The sequence below is a fragment of the Mandrillus leucophaeus genome, unplaced genomic scaffold, assembly GCF_000951045.1.
Source record: "Mandrillus leucophaeus isolate KB7577 unplaced genomic scaffold, Mleu.le_1.0 Scaffold106, whole genome shotgun sequence".
Lineage (NCBI taxonomy): Eukaryota > Metazoa > Chordata > Mammalia > Primates > Cercopithecidae > Mandrillus > Mandrillus leucophaeus.
Genome location: NW_012098765.1, coordinates 955,489 through 966,231, shown reverse-complemented (window position 1 = coordinate 966,231; position 10,743 = coordinate 955,489). Strand labels below are relative to the sequence as shown.

Sequence of the window (10,743 nt, the reverse complement as noted above, 5' to 3'; positions counted from 1 at the left end):
GTTTACCATTTTTTAAACAGGAGGAGGAAGGAAAAATCTTATACCTGAGGGGACACTGGAGCAACGTCCTAGTGATGGGGAGCGACCCACCACTTCTCTCAGAAAGTTCACGGGAAGCAGGGGGAAGAGGGTGTGGAGAGGCCCTGAGGTGCACCTGTGCTTGGGGCATCAGAGGCACCTCGAGGAGCTGGTGTAGCCAGAGTGGTGTGGGAGGTAGAGGGAGAGGAGGACATGGCCCCAGTGCATCACAAGGCCACACCACGAGGCCTCAGGGAGGCGAGAGGGTTCTAAGCATGATCTGAGCGAGGTCTGAAAGGGGGTCCCAGAAGTATCTGTGCACAGAGTGTCTCTGGGTGTGACTGGGTATCTGTGTGCTCACCGCAGGGCCTGGGTAGGTGCTGGCTTCACAGTTCTCCCTCCAGGACATGTTGAGGCTGCGGACAAACTCAGGGTAGAAGGGGTGGGATGTGTTGAACATGGAGAAGCCCAGGATGTTGGAGGAGTCCTCCACAATACCGTCCAGATGCAGGATGGGGAAGTCCTGGGACCAGAAGAGGTGGTGAGGCCTGGGGCCGAGACCTAAGTGGGACAGCTGTGGTGGGAGGGAAGTGGGGGCAGAGAGGGGCCAGAAGGCCTACGCACCATGGTGGTGAGGATGTACTTGTAAAACGCTGAAGTCATTCCCAGTTCTGAGGCCTGGAAAACACAGGGAGGCAAAGAGGCAGAGTGAGAGACAGAGACCCACAGGCAGAGATGGGGAGGACTCAAGAGAGGAAGAGAGATTTAGAGACAGACCTGGTGAGAAGACATCCCATGGGAAACACAGTAAAGTAAGAAATGCTCAGAGATAGACAGACAGGGAGGAGGAGACAAGTGGGGGCAGAGGGAGGCCTTAGTCCGTGGTGTTCTGCCATGCTGACTGCTGTCCCAGGTGGGATGGAGATTTTGCTAGAGGAGAGAATAGGGTCCCCAAACACCCCCATCTCTCATGAAGGCACTTACAAGATTTCCTTCTGGAGACAGGTAAGAAGAAGTCTCAGAAATAGGGCAGGAAGGGGAATTATTATTTTTATAAAGATAGGATCTTGCTCTGTTACTGAGGCTGGAGTACAGTCGATCATAGCTCACTGAAACCTTGACCTCTCAGGCTTAAGTGATCCTCCCACCTCAGCTCCTGAGTACCTGGAATCATAGGCATGCACCACAATGCCCAGCTAATTGAAAAAAATTTTTTTTGTGTGTGTGTGTGGAGATGGGGTCTTGCTATGGTTCCAAGCTCCTGGCCTCAAGCAATCCTCCTGCCTTGGCCTCCCACTGTGCTGGGATTACAGGTGTGAGCCACCAGGCCCAGCGGAGAGGAGAGCCTTAATTTTAAGCCTTACACTCTCCAAAAGCCAAGGTTGGGCTGCTAATGTGTAGGGCTCAGCCCAGGCATAAGGTCAGAAAATCGATTCCCTGCAATCTTTAAGAGTGCTTTGCAATAATAGCAGCCAGTTTGAATGTCAAGATTCATTCTTGAGCCCCTTTTCTCATAGTCCTCAAGGAAAACAAAGCTGGAAAAATTCTTCCTGCCAGAAGCACCCAAGTCTGTCCCCCCACGAGAATTATAAAATTAAAGGGCACCAGCTTGCATTTCCTGGGTGGCAGGAGTTGGGCTCTCATCACGTGGGTGTCAGGGAAGGGCAGGCTTGGAAAGGGAAGAGACAACTGTTCACACGGCTGGCACAGGAGGGGACAGGATCCCAGCCCAGGCCTGCCTGGCTCCCAAACCTGAAACCTCTTCCTTAAGTCATCCTGTCTCAAGAACCCAGTGGATTCTGTTCACACTTCCTGTGGGCTACAGCCAGCAGTGATATATGGGTTTTTTGTTTTTGTTTTTGTTTTTTTTTGAGACCAACTCTTGCTCTGTCACCCAGGCTGGAGTCCAGTGGTGCAATCTCAGCTCACTGCAACCTCCACCTCTCAGGTTCAAGCGATTCTTCTGCCTCAGCCTCCTGAGTAGGTAGAACTACAGGCACCTGCCACCATGCCCGGCTAATTTTTTTGTATTTTTAGTAGAGATGGGGTTTCACCGTGTTACCCAGGATGATCTTGATCTCCTGACCTCGTGATCTGCCCGCCTCGGCCTCCCAAAGTGCTGGGATTATAGGCATGAGCCACTGCACCTGGCTGACATACGGTTTTAATTTAAAAAAAAAAAAAAAAAGTAGAGAAAAATAAATAATACAAATTTGGTTACTGGCCGGGTGCGGTGGCTCACGCCTGTAATTCCAGCACTTTGGGAGACCAAAGCAGGCAGATCACTAGGTTACTAGGAGTTCAAGACCATCCTGGCCAATATGGTGAAACCCTATCTCTACTAAAATACGAAAATTAGCCAGGTGTGGTGGCAGGTGCCTATAGTCCCAGCTACTTGGAGGCTGATGCAGGAGAATCGCTTGAACCCAGGAGACGGAGGTTGCAGTGAGCTGAGATTTCGCCACTGCACTCCAGCCTGAGCGACAAAGCAAGACTCCGTCTCAAAAAAAAAAAAAAAAAGAAAAAGAAAAAAAATACATGCAAAAACACCTTAACACAGAGCTCAATAAAAAATGTTTAAAAATCCTTCAGTGCTACGATGTAGCCAGATCTGACTCTGGGCCAGGCACTGCCCTACATACTTTACTTGCCACTCACTCATTATCCTCACAACCCACTGAACAGTGACTATACACAGGCAGATGGGGTGACTGCCCAGGACCACACAATCAGGAAGCAGGCGGGCTGAGAGACAAACTTTACAATTATCATCTTCACGGAAGAAGAAGGTCTTGAAGCCCCCTTTTGACTCCTGAGGCCCAAGGCATTGGGTGACTTGCTCAGTCACCCCAAGTTTCTGGCCCCAGTCCTTTGGGAAATTAGAGGTGGGGGGCTCACCTTACGGAGGATGAGGTGGGAGATGGAGGCGTTGGCATCGATGATGATGGTGGACACCTTGTCGTCACGGATCTCCTTGAGCAGTGGCGTGGGGTCCCGGCTGTCGTCCAGCATCCTCACTGACAGCGTCTCCTTGGAGATGAGGAAGCCACGCACCAGTTCCTCCAATCGCAGCAGGCCTGAAGGAGGGGTGGGGCCTTGGGTTGGAGCCCTTCTAGGTACCCAGGCATGGCACAGACACTCACTCTTCCTCAACATGGGGCAGCTGGGCAGAGGACTGGAGGGTGTGCAAGGACATGGGGCAGCTGGGCAGAGGACTGGAGGGTGTGCAAGGACATGGGGCAGCTGGATCCCATGGGGTAATGGGCTTGGGGACTCGAAGCCTGGGCCCTCCCCAATTAAAATCCCAACCTAGACCTCTTCCTAGAACTCCAGATTCCTGTCTCTGCCACCTTCCTGACCCCTCACTGGGGTGTCTGACAGGCATCTCATGCTTAATCTCCTTGCTCAACCACCACGGCTTTCCCGTGTTGGTGAACAGCATCTCCAGTGTGCCAGTTGCTCAGGCCAAAACTCTGGCTTCCTCTCTTTCACACCCAATCCATCAAGGCCCTACCTTCCAAACACATCAGATCCCCTTACCCCATGCCACTGTCACCACCCTGCCCTGAGCCACCACCAATTCCTGCCTGCTGCAATCCCCAAGCCTGCCCCTGAGTCTGTTCCGTACACAGCAGCCAGAATGATGCGGGTCAGATGTGCTCCTCCTCTGCCCCAAACCCTCGAATCACTTCTCAGTTCAGTCAGAGTCATTGAGGCCGAAGTCCTCACAGCCTCCAGGGCCCCACACAATCTGCCCACCTCACTCCCTTGTTACTGCCCAGACTGCAAGAGTTCAAGACCAGCCTGGCCAATATAGTGAGACACCATCTCTTTAAAAAAAAAAAAAAAAAAGGGTGCTTGTTGAGCATGTGCTCTGAGCCAGGCTCTGCTCTTAGTATTGGGGGTCAGCCATGAGTGAAGCAGACCGGGTACAGGATGAGGAGATGAGCGGGGCAACAAATACCGCAAATAAGTGCATTACATGGTTAGAAGTAATGAGTTCTACGTTAAAGCAGAAGTGAGTTATGAAGACTGGGAGTCTAGTGTGGGTGTGGGGTACAACTTTAAATGAAATGGTGGGCAGGGGACTCATTGAGACACTAGAGTACAGACTGATCCCTAATAGCCTAATACCAAGAGCCGGGCCTGGCACATAGCAGCTGCTCGATAAATACCTTTTTTTTTTTTTAAACCACCCAGCCCACAGCCCTTCCTCTCCCCACCACTCACTCTCTGGGCTTGAGCCACACCGCCTCCTTGCTGTTCTGCACACACCGCAGTCTTGCTCCTGTCCTGCAGCCTTCATGCTGGCTATTCCCTTGGCCTGGAACCCTCTTCTTTCACATCCTCACATGGCTCCCTCCTTCCCCTCCTCCAGGTCTCTACTCCAACGTCACCTTCTCAATGAGGCCCTCGCCCACCATTTCATTTAAAGTTGCACCCCACGCCCACACCCTTCTTCATAAGTCATTTCTACTTTTCCATAGAACTCACTATTTCTAACCATGTAATACACTTATTTGTGGTGTTTTTTGCCCAAGTCCTCTCATCAGAATGTACTTGGACTACTTCACCCACGCCTGACCCCTAATACCAAGAGCAGCGCCTGGCACAGAGCAGGTGCTCAATAAATTTTTTTAAAGAGATGGGGTCTCACCATGTTGCCCAGGCTGGCCTTGAACTCCTGGCCTCAAGCCATCCTCCCACCTTGGCCTCCCAAAGTGCTAGGATTATAGGTGTGAGCCACCACGCCTGGCCCAGTAAATACTTCTTGAAGGAGGAATTCCTTCTAGAGGCTATGGAGCACCGTCCCTCCCTGCCTCAAGCTCCATACCCACAAATCCACCAGTCTACCAGACATCTCACATGAATGTCTCAAAGACACACCATGCCCAACGTGTGCCCCTGATGAATAGTGTTCCTCCTTGGCAGAGGCCTCACACCATCCCTAGCCCCACCCTCTTCCTTCCGTCACTGCCTCTCACATCACCCTGGCCCCCTCATTCCAACTGCCACCACCTGGGCCCAGACCAGTGTTGCCACTCCCTGCCTTTCGCTTGTCTCCTTGCCACCCCTCTTGTCACTCTCTAGCCTGTTCTCTACACTGCAGCCTAAGCGCTCTTCCTAGAACACGAATCTGACCCTGTCCCCTCGCCCTGCCCTGCATGGGGACCTCCCATGGCTCCCATCATCTCTTGCTTCGTTGTTCCCATATTTCAGCCACTGGGAGCATCTGTAAGTCTCTTGAAGGGCCGTGCTCCCTGGGCCCTCTACCTCTGCCCTTGCCACACTCTGCTTAGAACCTGTTCCCTCTTTCTTCCCACACCCTTCAGGTTCAGCTTGGATGTCTCTTTCTCATAGGCACAGGCTCTGAACCTCCCAGATGGATTAGGATCCCTCCTATGTGATACCAGAGGCTCCACATGCCTCTTGGCAGCACACGTACCACTCTGTATCACAACAGCTCAATGACCAATGACCTCCACTAGAACCGGAGTTCCAAGCACCCAGGGACCACGCCCAGGGCCTAGCAGAGGGCCTTGACATGACAGGTGCTTAGTCATCATCTGGGGACTAAATGGATCTCTTTGAGGAGAGAAGGGGTCTGTGGAACCAGAGGCCTCGGTTTCTGAAGATGGGAGAAGAGCCTGGTGTCTGGGTGCCCCAGAGTTCTAACTAGCGGGCAGTGAACCACTGTGTGGGACACCAGATCTCTTGGGAAGGGGTGTCTGGGGAACAGAAAACAAAACATCCAGTTCTCCCTCACACTCAGCCTTGGCGCAGATAAGGCTGGCCGAGGGGTAGTTGAAGGACTTGAGGATTCGGGAGACTGCCAAGCTGACGTCCTCGTTACTGGGGTACAGGCTGACAGATGCGAAGCGAAGGTACTGAAGGCGGGGTGTCTCCTCGGGACCCACCTTGATGTGGGGGATCTGGACAGAGAGGAAACTTTGGCCTCCATCCTGCTTCTCCGCCCAGCCCTTGCCTCCCAGGGACCCACTCCCCGCAAAGCCCTGGGCCCATGCTCCCCACCTCACCTCCTTCTCTCCACAGATATGGCTCACAGTGGAGGCAGATGCTGGGCTGGAGGAGGGCCCGAGGACAGACACAACCCCTTTGGGCAAGATCTGACACACTGCAAGGGAAGGGGAAGAGACCACAGAGTCAGGAACCCCCTGCCTCCTCTCCTTCCCCATCTCTCAGGGAGTCCCCATGGCCCAGGAGAGGATCAGGCACTGGCAACTGCCTGATCCTCTTCTGCCATCCGGGACCCAGAAGGACAGTCTCTGACCCCACCCAACAAGTGAACATGAGGAGGCATGAGACAGAGAGAGATGAGGACACAGCAACAGAGGGACAGGTCAGGCCAAGGGAGATCAAAGGAAGGGATAAAGAGAAAGAGACACCAGGGGCCTCCTCTGCCTGCAAAGCCTGTGCCTAGTCCCTCAGCCGCTGTTGTTCTCAATCTTTTCAGCCATGCCACAACCCACGGTGCACTCACTACCTCCTCCCCTGACCCCGCAGCCCAGGTCCCCTGAAGCCTCCTCATATTCCAAACACCACTCTCCTGCTTTACCTACTTCCTCCTCTTTCTTCTGCTCTCTTCCTTCTTAGACACATGCGTGTCTCGAGACTGGGAGGTGGAAAGCTGCTGTTTTTGCTTGTCCAGTGCCTGTTTTCATGGCAGAACCCTAACTTCTCCTGGGGGAACTATCCCCACCCTTCAGTCCAGTGTTCCCAGGATTGACTGGCACCTGATGCAGGCCTTGGGGAGTCACAGAACTCCATTCTTCTAGCCATGGCAACTGGTTCAGAGATACGTATGCGCGCAAATCAGACCATGGAGCACCTTCCCCAGGTCTTTTGCTACAATTATCACTGGGTTTGCTAAACTGGTGAGATGTAAGCTTGGTGCTGCTGGGGCCATCTCACCACCAGCTGAGAGAGCATTTCTGAAAATAAAGCCAACTCAGAGGAAAGCAGGCCTCAAAAGTAAAGACACAGAGAGATTCTCCAGGATGTCATTTGAATACCTGAATCCAGCCATGCCTGAAACAATCCTAGGCCATCGTTTGAACACCTGGATTCAACCACGCCTGAAATTTGTCCGTAGGTCTTTTAGTGACATTTGCTAATATGTTCTCTTTTTTCCTTAAACCAGGCTGAGTTTGGTTTCTGCCACCTCTAACTAAAGGCATCATAACTGAACACCTCATTTCCTCCAAATTGGCTCCTTCTGGACCTTCCACACTGGTGAGTGCCCCACCATCCACACAGACCAGATGCCTGGAAATGGTCCTTGCCTTCAATCTCTCTCCTGACAGCCAATTAGTCACCACGTCCTGTCTCTTCTTTGTCCTCAAATATCTCACATCTGTCCCCTTCTCTTCAACCCCTTGGCCCCTGCCCTAGTTTAGGACTCTCAACTCAGACATATACCAGAGTTCTCACTCATTACCCAAATCCAGCCTCCAGATTCTCTTTCCAGAAGCCTTGCTCCCTGGTATAGACCTATCAATGGCTTCTCAGTGCTTGTGGGTGAAGGCGGCATCTTTCACCCCAGCACTCTAGCCTCCTTGAGCCGGCCTGACAGCCTGCACAGCCTCGCTTCCTACTGCCTCACACTTAGCTCTGAAGTCTCTCACAATCTCTCCAAATATGCCCTGAATCCAGGTGGATTCAGGATGGGCTCAACCCCACACACCCTCATTCCTTGGCCCCAAATATTTCCCTCTGCTCCCACCCTGATCCCCACCCCATCTCCAGACTCTAGGCACATGCCTGGAATGCCATCTGCCTCCACACCCTCCATCCCAGCTTCTCCCAAATTGTACTCTGTGCCACACCAGCCAAAAAAGCCTGGGAAATGCCATACCCCATTCTCCCTCTTAGTGATCTGAAACATGCAGTAACACCATAAAGCCTCTGATAAGGTCTGCAGGAAAGAAACCTGTCTAAAACATGTTTTAAGGCAGCATCTCCCGAAGGTCTAACTGCAGCACATCTGTTCAAGTGACACCTTCGAACATTCAGCCCATTAGTATTCCATAGACACTTCCACACCCCCGTCATGTGGCCGGCTGTGCTTGGAGCCATGCCACTCCTTCTACATCCTGTTCACCTTTCAGAGCCCAGCTTCAGACTAGCTTTCTCCAGAATGCCTTTGCTGACCCTCGCGCAAGCCTCCTGCCCTCCATGCCTGGGGCTTGTTATTAAGCTCTGGGGGCTAACAAGCATCCATGGCCAGCTGGGATGACAGGGCTTATCTTTCCAATGCCACCCTGCGCTCCTCCAGAGCAGACCTGGGGCTTATGCTCTCCCTCTTCTCCAACCTCCAGGCCCAGCAGCAGCCATGTCTCGGAAGAAGGCAGAGACAAACACAAAGGAAGGGGGAAGATGGAGCTAGAAGAGGACAAGACCAGGCCAGAAGCCAGGGGCAAAGGGATGGACTAAGGGCCACCGGCCTGCCCTGCCTCACCCCATGCCCCCAAGGCCCCGCTCACTGGTGTCCGTGGTCTCGTACTGGCTGTCCCGCTGCAGCTCAAAGATGTCTACTTCCACTCGGGCCTTGGCTGGGACCTCGATGATCCCGTTGATCTGCTCCCGGGCCAGGGCTAAGGCCAGACGCTCACCGCGGCCACACACTGTCTGATCATCCAGGATTGCAGCTGAGGGGACACAGGGGTTGGGGACCAGACTCCTGAGTCATGAGGAAGGAGGGGGCTGCGGTCTTGGACTCCTGGGCTCTAGGGTGAGGTAGGTGTAGGGACCAGGGGTCTAGACACCGGGGTCTAGACACCTGGATCTGAGGTTGGTAGGAGCTAGGGGTCTGGACTCCTGGGTCCTGGGGGAAGGAGGAACTGGAGGCTGGGACTCCTTGCTGCTGAAGAGAGTTGAGACCCAGGTCCTGAGGGACTGGCATGCATGGGTCCCCAGAGGAACCCCAGGGCCTGACGGGAGGGTCTCTGAGGACACAGGGGCAGGGTGCGGGAGGGCCTCACCCATGCGCAGTGATGAGAGCACCTGGCAGCTGGGGCTGGCGAAGGCAACAATCAGCAGCAGCAGCAGCTCAGCCGGCATCTTCCTCCCCTCCTCATGGGGACGCAGCTGCCGCGGCCCCCACTTGCCACCTACAGGGAGACCCCCCAGCCCAGGGGGAGATTACTATGTGGTGGGATGGAACCCCTTGGAGGCCTGCTGGATGGGGTGATCACAGAAGCCTTGGGGACATTGTTGGCAAGCAGTTCACAGCTCTGCAGAGCCCTGCTCTGTTCAGAAGCTGGCAATACTGAGGGCATTGCGAGAAGGGAAGCTCAGCTCAGAGAGGAGAGTGGAGGTCACAGTGCTCAGGTGCTGAGTGGGACAGGCTGCAAGAGAGAGGATGGGCACAGCTACCAAAACAGGAGGGAGGCGTGCAAGGTTCTCAGGTAGGAGTGAATTCCTGGGACCAGCCCCACCCTAATAGGAAACCAGGAAGTGCCACCCCCCACCCAGTCCCGCCCCTGTCTCTGGGCAGGCAGCCGTTACTAGGCAACAGAAACCAGCTGGAGAGGATGCAGTGGTTGCTAGGCAACCCCATCCCAGGCCTCACTTGCCACTTCCTGACGTCCCTGGTTCCCACAATCCCATGGGGAGAGAGGCCTGGACATCCGAGGTCTGGAGGGGAGAGTATCCAGGAGTTAAGAAACTTCGGGAGAGATGGAGAAAAAGAGAGAGAGGCACACACAGAGCCCCATAGATGAATGGACCCAGAGCAGTAAAAGAGCTAAAAAATAAATAAATAAATAAATAAATAAATAAGCAAAGAGAGAGAAGGGAGGAAACAGAGAAAGTGAAAGAGAGGCTTAAAGAAGTGAAAGAGACTCAGAAAAAGAGAAAGGACAAAATAAATAGAAATACAAGGGAAGACAAAGACAAGACAATAGGAAAATGGGGGTAGAAATGGAGAGAAAAGAAGAGAGTTACAAGGAGCTAGGAAGAGGACAAGAAGGGAGAAAGAGGGGAGAGACAGGAGGATGAGGAGGCAAGATAAAGAAAGGACAGAGCAGGGAGAGGAAGAGAGAGGGACAGGCTGGAGAGGTGGAAACCAAGTCACAGGTGAGACGCAGGAAGACGGAGACAGAGGATGGAGAAAAGATATGAACCGACTTGGATACAAACAGGAAGAGCTGGAAGGGAGGAGTTAGTAAGGCAGGGAGTGAGCTGCCTGCCAGAAGTTGGTGCCAAACCGCTGCCCCCTACCCTGCTGGGGAGCAGAAGTAAAGGGGTAGATGGTACATCTTTGCTCTTCACAACTCTCCACTCTTATGGAGTCAGGGATTCCTCTAGGCACCCTGGCCTTCTGCAGGGCAACCAGTTCGGCCAGACGCACAGCTCCGCTCCCTCTGGCTGAGGGCTGTGCCCCAAGGGAAGGGATGCTTGGGTTTCCATGGAGTAGGGTTACTGTGGGGGGCCCAGAATGCTGTGAGGTGGGCCTGGACACCGGACCCCACTCAGTCCCCATGGAAGGACAGCTTGAGCTGGTGAAACTGGAATGAGAACTTCGAGGGAAGGATAGAGGCACAAGTCCTTCTGACCATCTCAAGTGGCCTGGAAAACCCAGGCCAGGGATCAGTCTCAGCTCTGCCCCAGACTCACTGCGTGATCTTGAGCAAGTCACCGCCCTCTGGGCCTCTGAGAAGGAGAGAGTGCCGGGTGGGAAGGCATGATGGACAGGCTGGGGAC

At 53.6% G+C, this 10,743-nt stretch overlaps 1 protein-coding gene across 1 annotated transcript in view; it reads right to left on the bottom strand.

Annotated features, from left to right (window-relative positions):
- GRIK5 (glutamate receptor, ionotropic, kainate 5) overlaps positions 1 to 10,743 on the bottom strand; it is a 75,862-nt gene that overhangs the window by 62,832 nt on the left and 2,287 nt on the right. Inside the window, 7 exon segments of the mRNA XM_011983004.1 lie at positions 380 to 541; positions 643 to 696; positions 2,917 to 3,095; positions 5,786 to 5,951; positions 6,057 to 6,154; positions 8,523 to 8,687; positions 9,021 to 9,149. Of these exon segments, the coding sequence (XP_011838394.1) occupies positions 380 to 541; positions 643 to 696; positions 2,917 to 3,095; positions 5,786 to 5,951; positions 6,057 to 6,154; positions 8,523 to 8,687; positions 9,021 to 9,099 (903 nt within the window). The 5' untranslated portion in view covers positions 9,100 to 9,149.